A 25757-nucleotide genomic window follows, 5' to 3' on the forward strand; every position below is an offset into this window, starting at 1 on the left:
CCATCGATCGGCCAAATACATTCTCAGTGCTGTGGCCTTGACCCAATGCCCATTCACTCCCTCCCTGTCCACATAATTAAATTAATCTGTAGTCTAATGGGAACCCTTTAAACATTATACATATGAGGGGCGCTTGGGTGGCTCAGTCGGTTAAGCATCTGACTCTTGATTTCGGCTCGGGTCATGAACTCACTGTTCATGAGATTGAGCCCTGCACTGGGCTCTGCACTGACAGTGTGGAGCCTGCTTGGGATTCTCTCCCCCCACCCCTTTCTGCCCCTCCCCAGCTCATGCTCTTTCTCAAAATAAATAAATAAACATTTTTTAAAAATTATACATATGTAATGCCCTTGACAACTAAAAAAAATAGGATATTGACATACTTAACAATAATGTGGTCTTGATTCATATGCTCAGGAAATTCAAAATTCTGGTGGAAATTGAAGTACAAGCCTAACTCTATACTATAGCAAAAAGGTTACTTTTTCTTCAGTAGTGTAATTGCCAAAAAAACTTAATATTTTTTATGTAGATGAATGTCTGACTATAAACTATATTAAAACTACTTCAAAGGCTTCTCCTTCCACCTAACAATAACAAACACGCTACAAAATATTGTTACTAAGCCTGCCTTCTCCTGTAATGGTCTCCTGTTACCTTCTTCCAGGAAAACCTGAGCCACAGTTAAGACACACTTTCAAGATTCAGAACAGATAATGAATTCAGTCCCAACTCCTAGGCCCCAGTTTTTCTTGTAGAATACTTCCCAGAACGCATGCAGCTTTGAGTTTCTTTAAATACAGCTTTTGGTCTTTGTAGGTATAAAAATGGTAACATCTCTTACTACATTCTGAAATTTTAAGCTAGAAAAAATTTTGTCCCCAAATTTAATTTTTTAATTTTTAATTTTTTCACTCTTCTTCCAACAGAGGTCAAAATCCAGGTTAATTATATGACATAGGTAACAAGTGATCTCCATCTTCTCTAGGCTTCTGATCAGTTTCATAATAAAAGTTTTGATTAAAGCTCTTCCCTGCCATGAAAAAAACAAAGAACAATTAATTGAAAAAGCAAGAAATGCTCTGAAATTCACTTTTGTTGTAATACATCACCAACATATGGTTCCTAAGATCACCAACATTTTCTATTTTCTTTCTTTGCAGAGTGTTGTCCTGTGCTTTGCTGAGCTAAAAAGCAAACAAACCGCCTCCGCCCACCAAAAAAAGCCCCACTCTATCAAGACCATGTAATGTTTTTTTGAATCCTAAATCCAGTCTATGAACATTTTCTTGGGCTACTGGTAGATGAAAATGCTGAGACTAAATGAAATTGAAAGTGTATGAATTTACACACCTAACATTTTTTCAATGCCATCTTTCCTCAATGAACATCCTTCTTAAGGTTATAGTGTTTATGTGGACTTTCTTTTGTTTCACTGGATCTTCTTATTTAAATATTCTTTGCCACATGGAATTTTTTTTGTATGTTTCAAAGGCAGTTACAAGAAACTGAAGCATGTAATTAATCTGTGTGTCACTAATTACGGTCTCCTGAATCCCTTCTTTGAATGTCTTAGCCTAAATGAAATGCATTTTTAATTGAGAGAACACATTCAAGCAGGTGGCTCCAAAAGGCTTATAAAGAGTCTTAGGAAAGACAAAAACATCAGTTATGTTCTTTCTACTGGATACCACTGAAATGGAACCATAGGCAATCTGCTGGCCAGAGTTGTAGGGATGAAGAGGAGTCCTGGTTTTTAAAAGTCCTGGTATATATATACAATGGAGTATTACTCGGCAATCAAAAAGAATGAAATCTTGCCATTTGCAATGACGTGGATGGAACTGGAGGGTATTATGCTAAGTGAAATTAGTCAGTCAGAAAAAGACAAAAACCATACGACTTCACTCATAAGAGGACTTTAAGAGACAAAACAGATGAACATAAGGGAAGGGAAACAAAAATAATATAAAAACAGGGAGGGGGACAAAACAGAAAAGACTCATAACTATGGAGAACAAACTGAGGGTTACGAGAGGGGTTGTGGGAGGGAGGATGGGGTAAATGGGTAAGGGGCACTAAGGAATCTACTCCTGAAATCATTGTTGCACTATATGCTAACTAATTTGGATGTAAATTTAAAAAAATAAAAAATAAAACAAGTTTTAAAAAAAAGAAAGGCAGTTTCCTGGTAATATTGCTCTAACAACATTCAATAAGGTTGGCAGCACCTCCCAGGGACCAAGTCAGATGTTCAGAGATTTTTAAAGGAATCTCCACCATGTACTTGGAATTTAAAAACCATCTTCTTCAGTTTCCTTAGGTTCTAATTAATCCCTTCCTATCAGAGAGGAACCATAAGTGAAGGACTGCTTATCAGAGCAAAGGGATTCAGAGCAAAGGGGCAGAGGCTCCCATTAAGGCCATGTGTGTTATCATGACGCTTTATCAATTTCTTCTGCAAGCATGCATGAATTGCTGTGGTTTCTCTCTTCTAAAAGCCAGGCAAAGATATCTGGCCTCAATGGAACCCCATCCATGAGGAAGTACATTTATGAGGGCAGGAACAAATATCAAAGCCAAATTATATCTCAGTCATCATATATTCAATTAATGCCCACAATGGCCTCTCTATAAGATAGTTTATTATTTTTTTTATTTTTTTTTTCGAGAGAGACAGAATATGAGTATGGGAGGGACTTAGAGAGAGGGAGACACAAAATCTGAAGCAGGCTCCAGACTCTAAGCTGTCAGCAAAGAGCCCAATACGGGGCTCAAACTCATGAACTGTGAGATCATGACCTGAGCCAGTAGGACACTTAAATGACTGAGCCACCTAGGTGACCCACGATAGTTTATTTTGGTAACCCAAGTATGGTTATGGATCCTGAGGAACAGAGAAAAATAGTTACAGAATTTGCCCAAAATGCATGCTGAGAAAAACAAATGGAAAGTGAAAGAGGGAAATGTAAGATTAACTTGATAAAAGCAAGAGATAAATACTTTAATGAGATTTGTGTAATTCAAAGCATACTGAAAACTGTCTACCAAGACAGCAATGGAAGGAAACATTGAAATGTGTGAGGATTTTTGGCTGCTCAAGTGCTTTTCATAGAAACTGTCCATGAAAAATATTTTAGAGCATTAAATCACAGGTGTTCTCTGTGGTAACAAGAGAGAAAATACAACATAGCCCAGGAATCTCTAGGTCAGAACAGATAGTTTTAAATCTTCTCTACCATTTGTTATCATTGTGATCTTAAGTCCCTTCATGTATCGGCGGCTTCCCCTCCTCACTTATCAGTTAATAAGCATTGGTTATCACCAGAACCCATGTCATGAGGACAGGAATTATGTTATGTACCCACACCGGTGGCACTATTCTAAGGCACAGCTTAAGAACCTGCATAAGAGACTGTAACAAATGCTTACATTTGATGTTCTCTCACGAAAGCTACAAACTCAGGATCATTGGCATACAGTTCCAAAATTCTCATTCTTTCTTGAATTTCCTTAGAAAAGAAAAAAACACCATTAGAAAAACCCCAGCAGCTTTTTTTGAAGGAGTTCTCATTTTTTATAAGGAAGTGTGGCTTTCTGGGCTACCCAGGGGAGAGCTATAGGACAGAATGGCCTTTTCAGAGAAATGAGGGTTTGGTTACTGCATGAACCACTCTGGATAACTCAGACATATATTCCTAAGGAAAGGAGGGAGGAAAGAGAGAACATTTGCTAATAATGGAAAAAGAAAGCACTGGAGGGGGAAATTAGGTATAGCTCAGAATTGCATATCCCCTGCATACCACATCGACTGGAAGATATCATGAGGTAAAAAACCGACCAGGAAATATTTTTCACTCTTTCTTAACGTCCATGTACTTTCATGTGTATGCATACACACATGCACACACACACACACACGCGCACACACACACGCACACACACACGCACAGCAGCAGCAGCAGCAGCAGCAGCAGCAGCAGCAGCAACAGGAAAGCAAAGTTACCTACCTCTTTGGAAAGCTCACTGTTCTCATACATTTGCCTGATTTCTTCCCTGCTCAGACCACCAATCATCTCTCCACTTGCAGAGCTGTAGAAGGGGTTGTGAGGATAGGGCCCCTCATACTGCTCGGGTCCAGCCACATGGCTTTCATATGCAGGGAACTTCACAGCATTTTCAATTGATGAGAGGCTGTCAGGCTGCCTGCTGGAGCAAAAAACAAAAGTATGGTTGATTGAGGTTTTTCAGATGCTCAACTACTTCAAAGACTATTTACCTGAAGCACGATTTCTATTGGGCAAGAAAAAGAGGTGAGCTGGATACAGATGTGGGGAGGTAACTATGAAAAATATTCAGATCAATCTCAAATATTATTTATCAGGTGGTATCATTATCATTTCCTGAACTACATGGCAAGTGCCCTATGGAATGACTGTTTCATGTCTTATTTGTCTTTATTTGCCCCAAAATGCTTGTCAATAAATGTTGATGGGGAAATATGTCCTTCACCGTACAGTATTTCATTAAATGAATACAGTTCCATCATTCCCAGAGTATGCAAGTCAAAATCAGTATGCAACCTGAGTTGCATCAGTAAACAGAGAATTTGATAGAAAAGTAAATACAGGGAGACCTCAATGAAATTCCATTCAGATCTACAAATATTTACTGAGCATCAATTATGTGCCTAGGATTGTTCTAGATGCTGATGACACAAAGAGTTTGTTGGAACCCTGTCCTGAATACACTCTAAAGCAAAATCAGAATTAATAAAAAAAATTTAACAATGATGGAAGTATGTCCTGGGTGCTCTAGGAACCTAGGAGAGGTGTCTCCCTAGCCATGCCAGAGAATGAGGACAGGTAGCCTGAACCTGAAGCAGCAGATCTTACAGACTCGAGTAGCACAGAAGCAAAGTACAACCAAGGATCACGATCACATAACAACTAAAAGGTCTTTGAATCTCTATCCTACTAGGAAGAGCAGGTTTCATTTCCCCCATTAATGAAGATACTAAACAGAGAAACAGATTTAAGTTCTTGTCAGATTCTTACCCAGATTTACAATCTAGCTAATTACCACTGGTAAGAGCCAAAAGGGAACAAACTAACAGATCTGGTCTTCACACAGGGGTCTCACCTCAGTTCCATCACCCTTCTAATTCCTCCCCAATGGCAAAACAGGCCTTCTGGCCACATTCAACAATGACATTCCTTCAGTGTGTCTTGAGATTCATGAATGCCTTCCTGACTTTGCTCATGCTCATTCAATTAACCACCACCATCCCCCCAGGAAACATCTAACCTCCTGTCCAGCTAAATATCAACGTTTATTTATTTTTGGGACAGAGAGAGACAGAGCATGAACGGGGGAGGGGCAGAGAGAGAGGGAGACACAGAATCGGAAACAGGCTCCAGGCTCTGAGCCATCAGCCCAGAGCCCGACGCGGGGCTCGAACTCAGGGACCGCGAGATCGTGACCTGGCTGAAGTCGGACGCTTAACCGACTGCGCCACCCAGGCGCCCCTAAATATCATAACCATCATTAAAACTTCTAAGACACTCTCCCAGGCCAAATGAATTAATCCCTCATCTAGGCCCCTTAGCATCTTATTCATACTCTTGTTTACATTTGTTTCCAATCTGACATCCTTTGAGGATAGGGACCATGTTTTTATTCAACTTTATAGCTTCCTCTCCTCCAACCAGATCCATATATCCAATAGGGCATTTAGTAAGTACAAAATAAATGAATAAAAGGAGTATTTTATTCCATTAGAGAGAAATTTTCTTTATATACCTGCTGAGCCTCTCTCTCTCTCTCCTAACATGACGAGTCTGAAGAGTCCTGATGAGGAAGAAGACAACAGCAGACGAAACGAGGACAAGTCCAACCACAGAGGCAATGGTGATGCCTATTACCAGGGGCTCAGACACAAACTCCTCACAGTGCTCACCTCGGTACCACCAGTTCTCACCCACCCGGCATCTGTAATGAGAAGAGACAAAGTCCAAAAACAGAACCACTGTCCTGAAAACAACAATGGCAGAACCTTTGGCAGGACTGGGGAAAGGTAGTGAAATAAATACTGACCACGTGAAGCTTCAGTAAAGGAGTGAACATAACAGGTTAAGTGATCATACAATTTAAGGTTGTGATTAATGGCTGGTGCAGACCTGGCAGGTCTTCCATGACGATTTGTAAATGACTAAATAAAAGACTAACTAGACCAAAAGAAAGTACTCTATTTAACTTTCTTATTTATACTTAACAAAACACAGGCCCACGAAGGAAAGTGACTATGAGATCACACAATTAGTCAGCAACAAATCTGGGTCTAGACTCCAGTCTCCAAACTCCTCATCTCCTTTCACCACACTGCAGAGATTCCCCCAACCCTGAGGCCCCAGGCTTGGGCAAAAGTGTCAATTCCCAGAGCAGCAAGAAAATGACTGCTTTTCAAAATAATATTAATTTCTCTGGAAATCAGCAAACTATTTTTCCTTGGAGTTTTCTAGTTCAACTTTATACTTTTTCATTCAAAAGAGTCTGATCATCCCCACCTATGTCCTCCGTGTCTGGCATCTATACCAACATTCGCCCATTTTGACGTTCACAAACCATCTTCTTATTCATGTTTCTCCCATTTATTCTAAGCGTTTTCTCCATTTACATCCATGTGACTAGTTGTTGTGTAGTTCGGAGGTTGACTAGTTCTGTTTTGTTTAAGGGAAATGAGTACAGGAGAATGGTCAGGCTACCTGAATCTGCTCGTCTGTCTGTGGACTTTCTTAGGCTCTGCCTTTTAAAAAAATGGATCTTAGGGGGCGCCTGGGTGGCGCAGTCGGTTAAGCGTCCGACTTCAGCCAGGTCACGATCTCGCGGTCCGTGAGTTCGAGCCCCGCATCGGGCTCTGGGCTGATGGCTCAGAGCCTGGAGCCTGCTTCCGATTCTGTGTCTCCCTCTCTCTCTGCCCCTCCCCCGTTCATGCTCTCTCTCTCTCTCTGTCCCAAAAATAAAAATAAAAGTTGAAAAAAAAAATTTTTTTTTAAATAAAAAATAAAAAAATGGATCTTAGGAACTTTATTTTTGAATACTCAGTAGGACCAAGAGCAGCTCAAAGCCTTTAACAACACATCCAAGAGGACCACAAAAACTTCACAGTATAAAGTATTAATCTTATGCCTAACAACACAGCGAACACCAACTACTGCAAGTACTCTCCAAGTAAGACATATTTAAATAATGTTTTTCTTATAGCTTCCTAAAAGTATAAAGTAAAATAACCAATTGAACTGGGTATAATTCAGGCCTATTAACTGACCCAGTCTTCACATGAGAACTAGATGGCATCCATCTATTGCCTAGATATAACTTTTATAATAAATATTGCTATGATTATCCTAAAGTCATAGGTGTAGACAATGACTACAGAGGAAGTTATCTATAACCTTGGGAAGCCAAAATCTCTACACAACATACCTACAAATGGCCCCATGTCCAGGCATAATGTCACACTTTCCATCATTCAAGCAGAAGTCAGGCTGTAGGTCACAGAGACTCTGACAGGGCAGTTCTTCCACACTCAGGTACCCAGGGTGGCATCTGCACTCTGCTTCTCCACTCCAGGGGTTGACTAAACACTCAGAAAATTCATTGCATGCCTGAAACTTGCAAGGGTTGGCTTGATCACCTAAAATATCAAACAAACCAGAGAATTATACAAGAAAAGGTAAAATACAGGGGCTGGGATACATGAAGCCCCTCCAGTAACACTCTCCCACTGCAAAGTACCAGAGGGCAACCCCATTCCTGAACCATTAAAGTATACCATCACCACCAATACCACAAAAAATTCTCACCCATCCTTGGATTGATGAACTTTTATCAAATTTTCTGAAACCCAGAACTAAACGATAAAACCCAATGACCTGTTTTTTTTTACGTTTTATCAAAGAAGCATGTGGAAGCCTTAAAACGCATGCCATGTAATTGTCAATCTAAATTCAACATAGTTTTCATATATCATTCATTTGCACCAACCCTAACCTACTATAGTAGTTACAGTACTACCTGTGTTCTGTATACAATGCTAAATGCCAGTTCTCCACACTGAGAACATGGGATGAGGAAACAGAGCCCAGAGAAGAACTGATAGGAGCCTCAGGGGTGGATATAACCCAATAAGAGTAGCTAAGAACATCTGAAATTTGCTGAAGCCAATGTGAGAAAAATAAATCAGCCCTATACCACCTGAGGCCATTCCCAATAATATTTTGACTTCAGTAACTATTTTTCTTTATTAGATGAGAAAAAATAAAAATTTTAAATAATTATGACAATAACAAGTCAAAAGTGATACAAGACAATGACCATGATGGGTCTTCTATCCTACCGAAGAACATCCCGCTATATGTCTTTACTGATAAACAGCAATCTGTGAGTGGCAAATGGTGACACAGATACCAAAGACAGATGAAATAGGTGGAAATGATCCATAGACTCATCTAGATGAAAAATCATGAAGTTAAGCCAAAAGGCTAAGGGGAGCTAAAAAAAATAAAGAGCATAGTCTCTGTTTCCAGAGAAACTAATATGGTTTTGAGAATCAATGATTTCCTTGCTGCTCTGGAGATTAAAGATACCCTGCACAAATCTGTGGTCTTGGACTTTGGATCTCTGCAGCTTATTTTCCTTTATCCTATGAAGGAATGCGGAGATGAACGCAGTTGAATAGTATAGCCCCCAAAATTCATGTCCACTCAAAACCTCAGAATATGACCTTATTTGGAAACAGGTTCTTTGCAGATGTGATCAAGTTAAGATGAAGTCATATTTGACTAGGGTGGACCCTAACCCAATAACTGATGTCCTTAAAAGAAAAGGGAAATTTGAACACAGAGACACAAACACACAGAAAAGAAGGCCATATAAAGATGGAGACAGAGACTGGAGTGATGCATCCATAAGTCAAGATCATCAAGGATTGTCGACAAACACCAGAAGCTTAGAAGGAGGCAAGGAAGGAATTTTTCTTAGAGCTTTCAGAGGAAATGTAGCCCTACCAAACACCTTGATTTTGGATTTCTAGCTTCCAGAACTATGAGAGAATAAAGTGCTATGTTGTTACAAACCAATCAGTTTGTGGTTCTTTGTTATAGCAGCCCTAGGACATTAATATAGGAGACACTAATAAGATGCTCTTATAACAAGGAGAGCATCCAAATGTGATGACAGATGGACAGTTTCTATATGCAGGATTCATCTGTGTATTTCCTAAGTCTACACATCTTTACCCTAGTATTCATTTTGTCACTCTGTAATCAGAAAATAATCTAATCTTAGACTTGAAGAAAAGGAGTGTATATAGGGGGTGGGAAGGATGGTATTGTGTGGCTCCCTTTTGTTGATAAAAGTTCAAGAATTTCTGAAACATGACGTGAAAACAAGTAAGGCAAGAGACAAGTCAGCCTTGTCTCTAGTCCATCTTGGGATAAAATAGTGTTTTAATCGGAAGTCTTTTAACTAAAAATATGCATGCTATAGGAAAATACCTACTTAGAAACTTGAAAACTTCGTGGCCATTCTATGTGGGTATAGGTGAATGTTTTTGCAGGAGGGAGGGAAGGAAAATAGAGCATAAGAGGAAAAAAAAATCTTGCTCCCTTTTGCTTCCAGACTGAGAAAAACCAAGACTAATATATAATCACGTAAATAAAAGGCTGTAGTTTGGAGGTCTGTTTCTAAGTCTTTGTGCGGGTTGAAGGTGAGGATGCCCAGAATGCATGACCCTCTGTTTGGAAGAGTCAAAGGTAGACTTAGAGCTCAGCTTAAGATAGGAGACAGGATCTAAATTGTAGAATGAATACATTCTGGTTTTTTCCCAGTAGAATGCTAAGAGAAGGATTTACGGGTTCAGGAAAATAAGAGTGAAGGAAATATGAAGAGGGTCTGGAAAGATAGCAAGAGCAGCCAGAACAACATGGTAGCTGACTGGGTCCTGGAGAAAAAGTTGGCCAGTAAGAGATGCCTTTGAAAGATTTGCTGAGGAATTTAGGATGGTTAAGCCTAAGAGTAATATGCTTAAGCCACCTGCAACGCTACAATAAAGCCTCTTCCATCACCCTCATACCATCGGCAAATATCTGACAGAATCAACTACCTTGGGTTAGAGGTGTTCTGGGAAATGAAAAATGGGACTGTGATCTGTGTTGGGTTAACATAAAGAGCAACCACATGGGTCAAAGTAAATGTGAGACTGGAAACTCAGCTCAACTAACTCAGAGCTGGAGATAATTAAGAAATATTTAAATTCCCGGATAATTCCTAGAGATAGTGAGAGTGAGAAGGCCGTGAATGCAGGTTTTACACTGCACAAGGGAGAGGCTGATTCCAGTTCATTTGAATATTAAAGGAAAAGGTGACCCTATAAACCTAGATGACTTGCCATGCAGCTGACATGTGAGTTACACACAAAACTGAAGTGAACGCACTTCTTTATTGTAATTCTCTCTATTTTTTATTTTTTCAATGTTTATTCATTTCTGAGAGAGACAGAGACAGAGCAGGGGAGGGGCAGAGAGAGACGGAGACACAGAATCCAAAGCAGACTCCAGGCTCTGAGCTGTCAGCACAGAATCTGATACAGGGTTCAAACCCATGAACTGTGAGTTCATGACCTGAGCCAAAGTCGGACACTTAACTGACTGAGCCACCCAGGCACCCCTATTATAATCTCTTTAAAAAGAAGTAGATGGACTTTTGCAAAAGTTGTATAAATCATAACTGTTTGTATTTGTGTGGGTAGTCAAATGTTTTTGCATGGTTTTTGTTTAATCCTTAGACTAGCCCCCATGAAATATATAGACCAGGTAATAATACTATCCCCATTTAACATATAAGTACTAAGCCTCAGAGATAAAATAGCTCATCTGGAGTTACACAAATGACAAACAACAGAGCAGAGGCAAGAAACCAGGCCTTCCAAATTATAATTAATTTCTTCTCCCACTGCCCCACACTTTCCTCATTTTGAATGAATGATGTTCCTTCAAAAATTTCAAAGGGAAGAATGTTTGCTTTTCTCCCAGTTAAAGAATAGTGTTGACTCCCAAACCAGTTTGAGACTAAAAGGCACTAGAGAAATACAAACCTAGGCATTTCACCTTACTCCTACTCAAAATCACTGTTCTCTCTATGGAAGGAAAAAGAGAACAAAGTTTGAGGATCCAACAGTATCCTCTGCATCCAAGTGTTCCAAATAAAAACAATGGTTTATTTCAGCCAGTCACAGTATTTTTGAGTACCTCTTACATGCAAGATACTGTGCTAGGTTTGGGCCAGAAAGTGATTAATAAATCAGACAAGTCTCTGTCCTTGTGGATAGCTCAACTGGAAAAATAGCCACAAAGCAACTATGTGAATAAATAATCATTATTACAAAAGTTATACACTCTATAGCAGGAAAGAATATTATATTACAGGAAAGACTAAAAGGAAAGACCCAATCCAGATTATGGGTGAGTCAGTGAAAATCTTGAGGAAAAAACATTTGAACTGAGGCATAAAAGGTGAACAGAAATCAGCAGAGAGGGGAAAGAGTTTTAGGCAACAGGGACAGTAAGTATATGCAAAGTTTCTTGCAAGTTTCTTGAATCTGAAGAAGTAAAACAAGCTAATTTGAGTACAATATGGTGAGCAAAGAAGTTAGTTTCACTGGATGATACGGGGGAAAAAATAGGGACCAGAGCTCATGGCTATTGAACCAGGCAGCCACTGAAGATTTCAAGTAGGGAAGTGAAATAATCTGATTGATGTTTTAGAAAGAGCACCCTGGCTGCGGTCTGTATAGGGGAGGGGAATAAGACAGGTAGTGGGGAAACTGGTTCAAACGAGAGGTGATAATGAAGTACACAGATTTAAGACATATTTAGAATTTTCAGAATTAATATAAGTTTGGGGGTGATGGAAACTGAGTTATCAGAATGACTTCCCAGGTTTCTGGCTCAAGTAGGTGAGTGAATATGGCTTTCATTTCTCAAGACAGTGAAGCTGACAGAAGGATTCAATTTACTTAAAAGATGCCTGCTTTGAATTCTGTGTCTCCCTCTCTTTCTGCCACTCCCCTGCTTGTGCACTTGCTCTCTCTCTCTCTCTCTCTCTCTCAAAAATAAATAAGCATTAATAAATGTGGAGAGTTACTGACATTTATATAAGATTTACAATAATGGAAATGGATAAAACAGCTTAGGAAAGTAATATAGAAGGAAAGAGAGTGCAAATCTTTTGGGTTTGGCAACTCAGAGATGAGTAGAGCAGATCCAGGGGATAAGTAAAAGAGAGGTAGACAGAGCAGGTAGAAAAGGGAATGGGGAAAAAAAAGAAAAGAAAAGGGAATGGGAGGTAAACAAGGTAATACATGTGAACAACCCTTTTTAAAAGAGAATGATATTGATGTCCTTTGAAGAGATCATTTAATAATTACCAAGATGTGGAGATTCTGCCTGATATAATACTCTTTTTCCTACAAGTATTGAATTTACCTTGATTCACTATAGAAGAAAATGCACAAGAATAATAACCGGATTCCATTAAGAAACCACCATCAGCATTCAATACCATTACCTGATTCCACATCGAGAGAGTATTTATCAATAGCCAAGTTCATGGTCTGGTAGGCCGTGGTACAGAAGTCTTCCAGAATCATGTATACAGCATTGTTGACATTAGGAGGGACAGACTTGGCAAACTTCATTCGGCTGTTCACCACAATACTGCCATTTCTAAAGTTCAGGATTTCTAAATTCTGGAACCCTGTGAGATTTGACTGGAGGTAGGGAACCAGCTACAATACATGAAAAGTAGTCAGTTTGTTTACAAGGTTTTGCTATTTTGTTCAAAACATACCAACCCCCACCCAAAAAACAAGAATCAGCCCCTCCCCCACTTTTTGACATTATATTCTATTTCAATTCTATATTCAGTATTTCAATTATTTAAACTGTTCATCAATAAAAGTATAAATTGCCAATCACTTGAGAGTCAAGAGATTTTCACAGCAATATTTAAGAATCCATGAAACTCATAGACAGTTTTAGATAACAGAGAGTTTATTCTCTCTGTTTCACTAAAGAATCACAACAGTCAAGGCGTGACTGGGTAGCTTAGTTGGTTAAGCATCCAACTTTGGCTCAGGTCATGATCTTGCAGTTCTCAAGTTCAAGCCCCATATCAGGCTCTCTGCTGTCTGCACAGAGCCTGCTTCAGATCCTCTGTTCCCTTCTCTCTTTCTGCTTCTGCCCTGCTTGTGCTCTCTTACTACACACCCCCCCCCAAAAATAAAAATAACACATTTAGCAAAAACCAAGGTTCACAACAGTCAAGGTATTATTAGTACCTACAGAAAACTGGCCTCATAATAAAATGTGAAAAGAAATTGTAAACTTGTTTCAGTTCCATGATTCATGGAATACAATCTTCAGTATCTAAGTTATTATATAATCTTCAGGCTATATTTGTGTTTCCCATTTCTTGTATCTATCTGTTGTATTGTTTTTCTACCAACCATAGACTATGATGCTATTTACAAATCAGTGTGCACAACAGACCAGACTTTCACTGGCTCATATTTTATGTTTGGGAGAAAGAGGGTTAGTACATACACAATTATTCACTAATACCCATGTTGCATTTCTTGTGCTTACCAGTTCCAAAAATCTTTGCTCCAGTGCTCTATACTCCAAAGAGTTTTTATTAAATAGGTCTTCCGAAAACATCATGTTTGTCACTCGGAGGCTGAAGAAAACCACCAAAGCTCCTGCAGTCTGGGTATGACTCAAGTCACCTCCTTCTGTGGGTTGCACCACAATAGCCCTCTCTGTGGACTGAACATTTGTAGACATTTCCACATAACTACCAACCTTGCCATTTTCCTCAGGGATTACCTCAGGCTGATAGTAATCTGTGCCTATCCGGTCCAGTTCTAATGAAATATCCTGTACACCCATAATTACTTCATCCTCTAGCAGGGTGGAGCTTGTGGTTGGAGACAATTTGGTAGACTGTGTCATGGAAGATTTCAGCCAGAGCTTGTCAGTACTCTGCAGTGTAGTTGCCAATATGTCTCTGGACAATTTCCCCAGGGAAGAAGTTCTTGCCCAAACTACATCTGATTCTGGCAATATGGTCCCCAAAGGTTGCATATCTGGCTTCATTATTGAAACCTTGCTGTCAAACCATTCACGGTCGGATGACTCTATAGTTTGTTCCATACCCTTCTTTAGAAATGGTAGCTCTGGTTTACCAGTAGAAGCAGAGATTGCTATAGCTGTCAATAGAAGAGGTGCTTTGGTAACTGAGTAATCATCAATGTCAGGTGCCTCTGATATTTGCTTGGAGAGAATTAGAGATGCAGATTCAGTTGTGGTCTCTGCAAAGATGGGCACAGTAGGTCCACCAATGAGCTCTTCCTCTGCAAAGTGTGTGGATCTATCATAATATCCATATTTTAAATGCTCAGTACTTTGCCCTGTGGAATCTTTGTCATCTATACCTAATTTCTCATCTATACCTTCAGTTGGCATAAGTGATTCCTGATCTTCAAGCCATGACTTAGACAGTGGTTCAGAACTCTTCTCTAATGAAGTCTCACTCCATGGCCAAGTAATCAGATCCACCTTTTGCCCAGATCCTGAACCTAAACCACTCTCAAATATAAACTCTTTTTCTATGGATGTGTCTGGCATCAAAGTGCTCACTTCTAATTGGCCTTTGACTTTGGAGGCCAAAGAGTCCAAGCCAAAAGGTATCATTGTTTCTTTAGCAAGATCCAAAGTGACAGAGGAGGCCAGATATGGTGAGGATGTCAAAGACACTTCAGAGTCTTCCACAGATGATATCGTTTCCTTTGGCACTGGACGAGTGAATGGACTTGAAGGCAATGAATGAACAGAAAGAATATCTTCTGGCCCTTCAACTTTGATTAATCCTAAAAATAAAGTTTTCCATTAATTAATCTACAGAATTGCCAAAATGTATTCCTAGTTCTTCTAATAAAGCAAGCTATTTGTTTTCTCATTAAGTTAGGATGTACAGTGCTGATTTTTACTTTGATATATAAGCAAGCAAGAGGATCTCATGATTTTGTGATGTGGTATAATCACTCATGAATATACCCCCTTCCCTGAGGATAACAAGATCTCAGCTATTGAAATAATTCATCTTTAAAGATTTTAGTTTTTTACTCCATGAAAATAAAGAACCATATTGACAACAAAGACTGAATCTAGTGGAAACTAGACAGAAAATCCAGGAAATTTTGTCTTTGAATTCTGATTTCCTTATTATGTTTATTGCCCATCATCCTCCAGATTTACCCAATGTTTAAAATCCTGGACTCATTATTTATATCTTTAACTTCCTCTTTCACAAATATAGTCCATCCATAAGTCATATTGATTTTTCCTTTCTGCCACAACTAAATCATCTACTTGATTTTCATTTCCTAATCTCTGTATAGCTACCCTGGTTTACGTTCTCCCTTAGCTTGCATTCTCCCTAATGCAAGCTAAATTCTCTATATTGGGCCCCCGCAATTAATACTACTAAAAGATACTAGAATAATTTTCTTTGATGTTGTTTATCACTATAACATTTAACATCCAAGTTAATAAAGTAGTTCTTTAATAGTAATTTAATTCAATTATGTATTCTTTAATAGGATGTTCAAAACATCTATTAACTGATCCCCCACCCCCACCCCACCAAGTTCATTTCTTGTTATTTACCTATTTGGAATCTCCATTCCAACTAATTAAATCTGATTGTTTCCTCTCTCACACAGCTTTTCCAAGATATTTCCTCCTAATAGATGTTACCATGCTTCTCTATTAGCCTTAGTGGCATTCTTTCTTCAAAACCTTTGTCATCTGATATAATAAAGTCAAAACGCATGAAAAGTGGTTAGAATCACTTACCATCTTCTAATATGTGAGATCCAGAAGTTCCTTCCTTAGAAACCACAGGCAAGCCAGTCTGAAGCACTGCTGGGGTGACAGAATGAAGAGTCAAGCTGCTAACCTCTAAACCCTCTGGGGAAGAACTGAGGCCCACCTTCGCGGGAAAGGCTAATTCGGGTGTAGACACTAAATCACCCAAAGGGCTTTCTGACCAGAGTTCCCTGCCATTGGTTGAGGGAGGACCAGAGCTGAAATCAAGTGGTGAAATACTGCTGGTGGTGGATTCATCTGCTGAGGGCCATTCAGCTTGAAGGGTATTATCCTGGGGGGAAAAAAAGGCTAAATCATATCATAGATAAAAGAAACACACAAAAATGATTTCAAATATCACCTATGTGTAACATTCCCAGATTTTCTAGGGACACATAGACAATGTAATATTGGTGGGGAGGGGGTGGGGACATGGGTTCTCCAATCAAACAGATCTCTAATCAAACCCCTATTCAACCACACACTATTTGAAAACTCTAGGGAAAAACCACGTACCTCTTGAAACTCATCATAAATTGGGGAGAGATGAGATACCATATTTAAAAGATTCCAAAGTGAATTTGTGAGAAAAAATATTTCTCTTACTTTAGATGGTCCCTTACTCTGTCTTATTAGCTTAAATACTCTATATACAAAATTACTATTCTCTGTAATTTGATGTCAAAAACCTAAGCACATTGCCTACAGCAGGAAAGAACAATTAGAAATATTATTCATTCTGAAATGTATTTAACTACTTAAGGTTTTTTGTTTTGATATGAAATGTCACCACATCAAAATGTGGTCTTGCTACCTTGAAAGAATATCAACATCTACGAAATGGCACCTCACTTAAAAAATACAATTTTCTCTTTCTAGTGACTTTTTACTAATGTAGTAATATAGTATTAATAACTTCCGGGATAGAAAAGTAGACAGAAACACAATCCTTGAACATGCAAATTATTTAATCATATAAAGATAAGTCTATGCAGAAAAGTTTAGATGTGATGCTAATGGGTAAAATGACCATGGCATTTCGTGGGAGTTTATGTAATTCAATCTATGCTTACTTCTAAAAAACAAAAAATAAGAAGTGCTATATGTATAGAAGAAATTCATGAAATATTTCCTGGGCAAAAACTGAAAAAGGAAAATAGAAAAGAACAATCATTCTCTACCCTAAATAACATTAAAATCACATGAAACCGTTTTAAAAACACCAGCGCACCTGGGTGACTCAGCTGGTTAAATGTCTGACTTGATTTCAACTCAGGTTATGATCTCACAGTTCCTGAGATTAATCCCACATGGGGCTCTGGGCTAACAGTGCAGAGCCTGCTTGGGTTCTCTCTCTCTCTTCTCTCTCTCTCTTCCTCCCTCCCTCCCTCTCTCACTCTCTCTCTCTCAATTAAAAAACAAAACACAAAAAAATGCACCAATGTCCAGGCCTCACACCCTAGAGATACCAACTTAATTGGTTGAGGATAGGACCTAGACATGGTACTTTTAAGAGCTCCCCAGTAGAAGATACAGGCTGACCATATTCTGGCTACAGTATTACAGGCTGAATTTCTAAAATACTTCTTTCACTGTTGAATTGTTATATTTCTCGTGAGATAGATCCCTTAAGAAACCTCCTGGTGTTGGGTTCAAGATGTCAGCATCAGAAGATACTGAACATACCTTCACCTATATACACAACAAATATATAGCTACATATGGAAAATTTTCCTCTGAAAAAGTCCTGAAAACTAGGTGGACAGCATCTCCACAACAAAAGATAAAAGGGCCACACTGAGTTGGATAGGAGAGGCAGAGATATGCTTTCACCAAAACCCACCCAAAGACTTGCAATCCACAATCAGAATGAAATCTCACCAACATGGAACTTTTCCCTGAGGAGCAAGGAGTTTGTGGTCCATATCAGACACCTCAACCCTTCAGTCCTGCACCCCTGAGACCAGCCCTCCAAACATAAAACCAACAGGGACCGTGTCCAGAACTATAGGGAATGGAGAACCTGCCCTTAAAGGACTCACTCACAGACTTACTTGCCCCAGAACCCAGAGCAAAAGCAGCAATATCTGTTTGCTTGTTTGTTTGTTTGTTTGTTTCAAAGAGAGTTTTTCATCTCTTTTTAACTGAAGTAGAGTTGATACACAATGTTATATCCGTTTTAGGTGTACAACATAGTGATTCTACAACTCTATACATTATGCTATGTTCACCACAAGTATAGCTACCATCTATCACCACAGAATGCTATTATAATATCATTGACTATAATCCCTATGCTGTACCTTTCATCCCCATGACTCATTCACTCCATAACTGGAAACCTGTACCTCCTACTCCCCTTCTCTCTGATAACCACCCATAACCCCACCACCCTCTCCTCTGATAATCATCAGCTTGTTCTCTGTGTTTATGGATCTATTTCTGCTTTTTTTGTTTATTTGTATGTGTATGTGTATGTGTTTGTTTTGGTTTTTTTAGATTCCACATGAAGTGAAATTATATGGTTATTTGCTTTTCTCGCATACTACCCACTAGGTCCATCCATGTTGTTGAAAATGGCGAGATCTCATTCTTTTTATGGCAGAATAATATTCCATTGCATGCATATATATATATATATATATATATATATATATATATGTATACACACACACCACATCTTCTTTATTCGTCTATCAATGGCCTACTTAGGTTGCTTCCATATCTTAAACATAGGACCACATGTATCTTTTTTAATTAGTGTTTTCATTTTCTTTGAGTAAATAACCAGTAGTGGAATTACTAGATCTTATGGTATTAAAAGAAGTTTGAAAAGCACCTAAACCATATGTAAAGGAGACACACTAATCTTAAAGTAACTGCCAAAAAGAAGGGACCTGTTAGAGCTTTCTCTAAGGACAGAAGCACTGTAGGTGCCATTTTTGCAATCTCACTCTACCTTACTAACGCCAGTGCTGGTGAGTGCCATTTTGGCAACCTCCCTCCACACTGCCAGCACATGTGGGGCTCCCATCCCATACCACAGGAACATCACAGCCAGGCAAGCAAACACCACCCCACACCCCGTGCCACAGCTGAGCCATAGCCAGACAGGCAAGTGCTACATCTTCCCCCATGCCCCCAATACAGCCACTGAGGAGAGCACCATGACCCAACCCCTGCCAAAAATATGTCACCGACAGCCTGGGAAAGAACCCTACCCACCCACTCCCCACACTACAGCCCAGCACATGCACACAGAGGGGATATCCATGGAGCACCTGGCTCTGGTGGCCAGAGGGGACTGTGCTTCTGGCCCCCATGGATAAAATCACTACTTAAGACCACTCCTACAAGACTCAGGGAGGTAGCTGTTTCATCTAATACATAGAAAACAAACACAAAGAATCAGACAAAATGAGGGGACAGAGGAATATGTTCCAAGTGAAAGAACAAGAGAAAACATCAGAAAAAGACCTTAATGAAATAGGGATAAGTAATCTACTCAATAAAGAACTCAAAATAATGTTCATAAAGGTGCTTACCAAACTTGGAAGTATAAGGGATGTGCACAGCAAGCACTTCAACAAAGAGAAAATATAAGAAAGTACCAAACATAAATCACAGAACTGAAGGATACAATAACTGCACTAAAAAGTACATTAGAGGGTTTCAACAGCAGACTGGAAGAAGCAGAAAAACACAGATCAACAAGCTAGAAAACAAAGCAATGAAACTCACCCAGACAGAGCAGCAGAAAGAAAAAAATAATTTTAACAAATGACAATGCCTTAAGGGGCTTATGGGACAACATCAAATGGAATAATATACACATTATAGAGGTCTCAGAAAGAGAAGAGAGAGAAAAAGAGGCAGAAAACTTATCTAAGTAAATAATGGCTGAAAAATTCCCTAATCTGGGAAGGAAACAGACATCCAAGTCCAGGAGGCACAGAGAGTTCCAAAAAAGATGAATCCAAAGCAATCTATACCAAGACACACTATAATTAAAATGTCAAAAGGTAAAGACAAAAGAGATACTCCCTAAATGCAGCACAAGGAAAAAAAAAAATTTATGTGCAAGGGAAATCCCATAAGGCTGTCAGCAGATTTTTCAGCAGCAACACTGCAAGCCAGAAAGTAGTGGCATGAAATTTTCAAAGTACTGAAAGGAAAGAATACCCAACTACAGTGAGATTATCATTCAGAAATAGGTAAAGAGAGAGTTTTTCAGATAAGCAAAAGCTAAGGCAGTTCATCACCACTAAACAGGCCTTACAAGAAATATTAAACAGACTTCTTTCAGTTGAAAAGCAATGGAACTAATTAATGACAAGAAAACATGCAAAAGTAAAAGTCTCATAGGAAAAGTTAAACATATTATAAAAGTAATGGGTTAATCAATTATAAAGCTAGCATAAAGGTCAAAAGACAAATGTAGTAAAATTAACTAAAACTGCAATAATCAGTTAAGGGACATATGACATAAAAAGATGTAAAATATGACATCAAAAACATAAAACTGGGGCGCCTGGGTGGCTCAGTTGGTTAAGCATCTGACTCTCGATTTCAGCTCAGGTCATAATCTCATGGTTGTGAGATCAAGCCTGAGTCAGGCTCAGATTCTCTCTCTCCCTTTCTCTTTTCCTTCCCTAGTCAGGTTTGCTCTTATTCAAAATAAATAAATAAACATTAAAAAAAAACATGGGGGGAGGTTAAAAATGTAGAGTGTTGAAATGTATTCAAATTTAAGTTGCTATCAAATTAAAATGGACTGTTATATATATAAGATATGTGAATCTCATGGTAATCACAAAGCAAAAACTTGTAGTAAATACACAAAAGAAAATTAGAAAGGAATCTAAATGCAATAATAAGGAAGGTTATCAAACCACAAGTGAAGAGAGAAAAAGAAGAAAGGGACAGAATAAACTACAAAAAAGGCAGAAAACAAGTTAACAAAGTAGCAATAAGTAGATACCTATCAATAATTACATATAAATGGACTAGATCTTCTAATCAAAAGACAAAGAGTGGCTGAATGGATTAATACACATGGCTCATCTATATGCTGCCTACAAAAGATTCATTTCAGAAGTAAGGACATGCAATGGCTGAAACTGAAGGGATAGAAAAAGATATCCCATGCAAATGAAAACAAAAAGAAAGCTGGTACAGGTATACTCATCACTCATAATGATAAAGGGGTCAATCCAACCAGGATTATTATAAACGTTACTTATAACATTTATAAATACATATGCACCGAACATAGGAGGACCAAAATACATAAAGCAAATATTAACATGCCTAAAGGGAAAAATTGACAGAAATACAAAAATAGGTAGAGACTTTAACACCTCACTTACCAATGAACAGATCATCCAGACATAAAATCAACAGTGAAACACTGGATTTAAATGACACATTACACCATATAGACTTAAAATATATACATATGGAATATTCCATCCAAAAGCAGCAGAATACACATTCTTCTCATGCACCTGGAATGTTTTCCAGGACAGATCACATGTTGGGCCATGAAACAACTCAATAAATTCAAGAAGATTGAAATCATATAAAACATCTTTTCTGACCACAATGGTGTGAAAATAGATATCAATTACAGAAAGAAAATGGTAAAAAACAAAGAGATTAAACAACATGCTTCTGAATAGCCAAAGGATCATCAAAGAAATAAAAGAAATAAAAGGAGAAATGAAAAAATACCTGCAGACAAATGAAAACAAAAATACATTACACAAAAATCTCTGGGGTGCAGCAAAAGTGGTTGTAAGAGACAAGTTCATAGCAAGAGATCTACCTCAAAAAGCAAGAAAAACCTCAAATAAACAAATTTCCTTTATACCTAAAGGAAACAGAAAAAGAAAAACAACAACAAAAGTCAGTAGAAGGAAGGAAATAAAAATAAGAGTGGAAATTAATGAAATGAAGACTAAAAAGACAAAAAAAAAATCAATGAAACAAGAACTGTTTCTTCAAAAAGATAAACAAAAGTGAAAAACCTTTAGCTAGATTCACCAAGGAAAAAAATAGAGAACTCAAATACATAAAGCCAGAAATAAAAGAGAAGTTACAAATGATACCACAGAAATATGAAGGATCCTAAGAAACTACTATGGACAGTTGTATGCCAACAATTAGACAACCTACAAGATATGGAGACATTCTAACAACATAGAATCTACCAAGATTAAATCGAGAAGAAACAGAGAATATGAATAAACCAATTACTAGTTAGGAGATTGAATAATAAAAATTCCCAACAAAAATCCAGGACCAGATTGTCTCACTGATAAATTCTACTAAACATGCAAAACAAAAAAAAGATTTGATACCTATCCTTTTCAAGTTCTTCCAAAAATCTGAAGAGGAAGGAATGCTCCCACACTCATTTAATGAGATTAGCATTACCATAATGAGATTAGCATGACCATGACAAGGTCACTACAAAAAAAGAAAATCACAGGTCAATATTCCTAATGAATACAGATGCAAAAATCTTCAAAAATATTAGCAAACCAAATTCAACAATACATCAAAAAGATCATATACCATAATCAAGTAGGCTTTATTACAGAGATGCAAGAATGGTTCAACATCTGTAAATCAATCAATGTGATACAACACATTAACAAAATGAAAGATAAAAATTATGTGATCATCTCAATAGATGCAGGAAAAGCTTTTGACAAAATTCAGCATTCATTTATGATAAAAAATCTCAACAAAATGGGTATAGATGGCACACACCTCAACATAATAAAAGCCATATATTAAAACCCCATAGCTAATGTCATACTCAACAATGAATAGCTTAAAGCACTTCCTATAAGATCAGGAACAAGACAGGATGCCCACTCTTGCCACTTTTATTCAACACTGCATTGAAAATACAACTTGGCAAGAAAAAGAAATAAAGGACAACCAAAATGGAAATTAAAAAAGTAAATTGTCACCATTTGCAGATGGACATGATACTACATATAAAAACCCCAAAAGAATCAACACAAAAAAATGTTAGAGCTAATAAATGAGCTCAGTAAAGTTGCAGGATACAAAATTAATATACAAAAATCTGTTGCATTTTTATACACTAATAAACTATCAGAAAAAATCATGAAAATAATCTTAAAATAAAGAAAATAATCATTTACAATTGTACCAAAGAATAACATACCCAGGAATAAATTTACTGAAGGAGGTGAAAGACCTGTACACTGAAAACTATAAGACATTGATGAAGAGACTAAAGACACAATAAATGGAAAGACATTCCATGCTCCTAGATTGGAAGAATTAATATTAAAATGTCCAAATGACCCAAAGTAATCTACACAGATTCAATGTAATCCATATCAAAATTTCAATGGTATTTTTCACAAAACTAGAAAAACCAATTCTAAAATTTGTACAGAACCACAAAAGACCCCCAAATAGGCAAAGTAATCTTGAGAAAGAACAAAGTCAGAGGTATCACACTCTCTGAGTTCACTATACTACGAAGCTATAATAATCAAAACAGTATAGTATTGGCATAAAAACAGACACATACATCAATGGAAAAGAAGAGAGAGCCCAGAAATAAACTCATGCACATATGGTCAATGATTTATGACACAGGAAGCAAGAATATACAATGAGGAAAGTACTGTTTTTTTCGATAAATGGTGCTGGGAAAATGGGACAGCTACACACACACACACACACACACACACACACACACACACACACACAATGAAACTGGACCACTAATACCGTATATAGAAATTAACTCAAAATGATTAAAGACTTAAATGTAAGATCTGAAACCATAAAAGTCCTAGAAGAAAACATAGGCAGTAAGCTCCTTGACATTGATCTTAGCAATAAGTTTTGGATCTGGCTCCAAAGGCAGGGGCAACAAAAATAAATAAATGAGATTATATCGAACTGAAAAGCTTCCGTACAGTGAAGAAACCATCAACAAAATGAAAAGGCAATCTACTGAATGGGAAAAGATGTTTGCAAATCATATATTCAATAATGGGTTAATATCCAAAATATATAAAGTCCTCATACAATTCAGTAACAAAATTTACAATTTGATTTTAAAAATGGACAGAGATCACTCTTTCCCATCTTGCAAGATGGCAGGTGAAAAAGCTGAGAAGCCAGATACTAAGTAGAAGAAACGTGAAGCCAAGAAGACTGATGCTGGTGGCAGGTTAAGAAGGGTAATCTCAATGCTAAAACTCCAAAGAAGGGGAAGCCCCTCTGAAGGTGAAACCCTGTCCTCATCAGAGCAAGCGGCAGATATTCCTGATTAGCTATGTACTCCAGAAAGGCCATGTATAAGAGGAAGTATTTAGCAGCTAAATCCAGGTTGAAAAGAAAAAGAAGGAGAAGTTTCCTGCTATTGTCACAAAACCAGTTGGTGGTGATAAGAATTGTGGTACCTGAGTGGTTAAACTTCACAAAATGCCTAGGGATTACCCTACTGAAGATATGCCTCAAAGGCTATTGAGCCACAGCAAAAAACAAAACAAAACAAAACAAAACAAAACAAAACAAAACAAAACAAAACTTTTCAGTCAGCATGTGAGAAAACTATGAGCTACCATCACTCCTGGGACCATTTGTTCATCCTTACTGGGTACTACAGAGGCAAGAGGGTGATTTTCCAGAAGCAACTGAGCAGTGGCTTAGTACTTGTGACTGGACTTCTGGCCCTCAATCAAGGTCCTCTGTGTAGAACACATCAGAAATTTGTCACTGCCACCTCCACAAAAATTCATATCAGCAGTGTGCAAATCCTAAAACATCTCACTGATACTTACTTCAAGAAAAAAAAAAGGTGTGTAAACCCAGACACCGGGAAGGTGAGATCTTAAACATGGAGAAAGAGAAGTATGAGATGACAGAACAACACAAGGTTGATCAGAAAGCTGTAGACTCACAAATTCTGCCAAAAATCAAAGCTGTTCCTCAGCTTCAGGGCTACCTCTGCTCTGTGTTTTCTCTCACAAACAGAGTTTGTCCTCACAAATTGGTGTTTTAAATTTCTTATAAAGAACCTAATTAAATAACTGATCCATTTTTCTAATGGACAGAGATCTAAATAGACATTTTTTCAAAGAAGACAGACAAATGGCCAACAAACACATGAAAACATGCTCAATATTACTAACTATCAAGGAACTGCAAATCAAAACCACAATGAGATATCACCTCACACCTGTAAGAATGGCTAAAATCAAAAGGACAAAAAACAACAAGTGTTTGCGAGAATGTAGAGAAAAGGGAACATGTGCATATTACATGTGCATATTGGTGGGAATGTAAACTGGTACAGCCATCGTGGAAAATAGTATAGAGTTTCCTCAAGAAATTAAAACTAGACCTACCACATGATCTAGCATTCTACTTCTGGGTATCTAACCAAAGAAAACAAAAACACTAACTCAAAAAGATATATGCACCCCTAAGTTTACTTCAGCATTATTTACAAAAGCCAAGATATGGAAACAACCTACAAGCCAAGATATGTCCATCAATCAATGAATGGATAAAGATGTGGTGTGTATATACAATGGAATACTACTCAGTCATAAAAAAGAATGAGGTCTTGCCATTTGTGACAACATGGATGGACCTTGAGGCTATCATGCTAAGTGAAATGAGTCGGACAGGGAAAGACAAATACTGCATGATTTCACTTATAAATAGAATCTAAAACACAAAATAGCAAGCAACCAAAACCCA

At 38.0% G+C, this 25757-nt stretch overlaps 1 protein-coding gene and 1 pseudogene across 5 annotated transcripts in view; one reads left to right on the top strand and one right to left on the bottom strand.

The window, feature by feature from the left end:
• Nucleotides 1–278: 278 nt before the first annotated feature.
• The window catches only part of IMPG2 (interphotoreceptor matrix proteoglycan 2), an 85076-nt gene continuing 59597 nt past the window's right edge, over nt 279–25757 (bottom strand). For 4 of the 5 annotated variants that reach the window (XM_045036858.1, XM_045036860.1, XM_045036862.1 and 1 more), the window contains 8 exons: nt 15978–16281; nt 13707–14989; nt 12628–12847; nt 7486–7696; nt 5803–5991; nt 4011–4209; nt 3433–3512; nt 279–1033 (listed from right to left, as the gene is read on the bottom strand). In XM_045036858.1, the coding sequence (XP_044892793.1) occupies nt 1021–1033; nt 3433–3512; nt 4011–4209; nt 5803–5991; nt 7486–7696; nt 12628–12847; nt 13707–14989; nt 15978–16281 (2499 nt within the window). In that variant the 3' untranslated portion in view covers nt 279–1020. The remainder of the gene's footprint in view (nt 1034–3432; nt 3513–4010; nt 4210–5802; nt 5992–7485; nt 7697–12627; nt 12848–13706; nt 14990–15977; nt 16282–25757) is intronic. The other variant, XM_045036859.1, reaches the window with a different exon arrangement.
• On the top strand, nt 24143–25154 carry LOC101094286 (annotated as a pseudogene).

This window comes from Felis catus, chromosome C2 (assembly GCF_018350175.1).
Source record: "Felis catus isolate Fca126 chromosome C2, F.catus_Fca126_mat1.0, whole genome shotgun sequence".
NCBI classification, from domain to species: Eukaryota; Metazoa; Chordata; class Mammalia; order Carnivora; family Felidae; genus Felis; species Felis catus.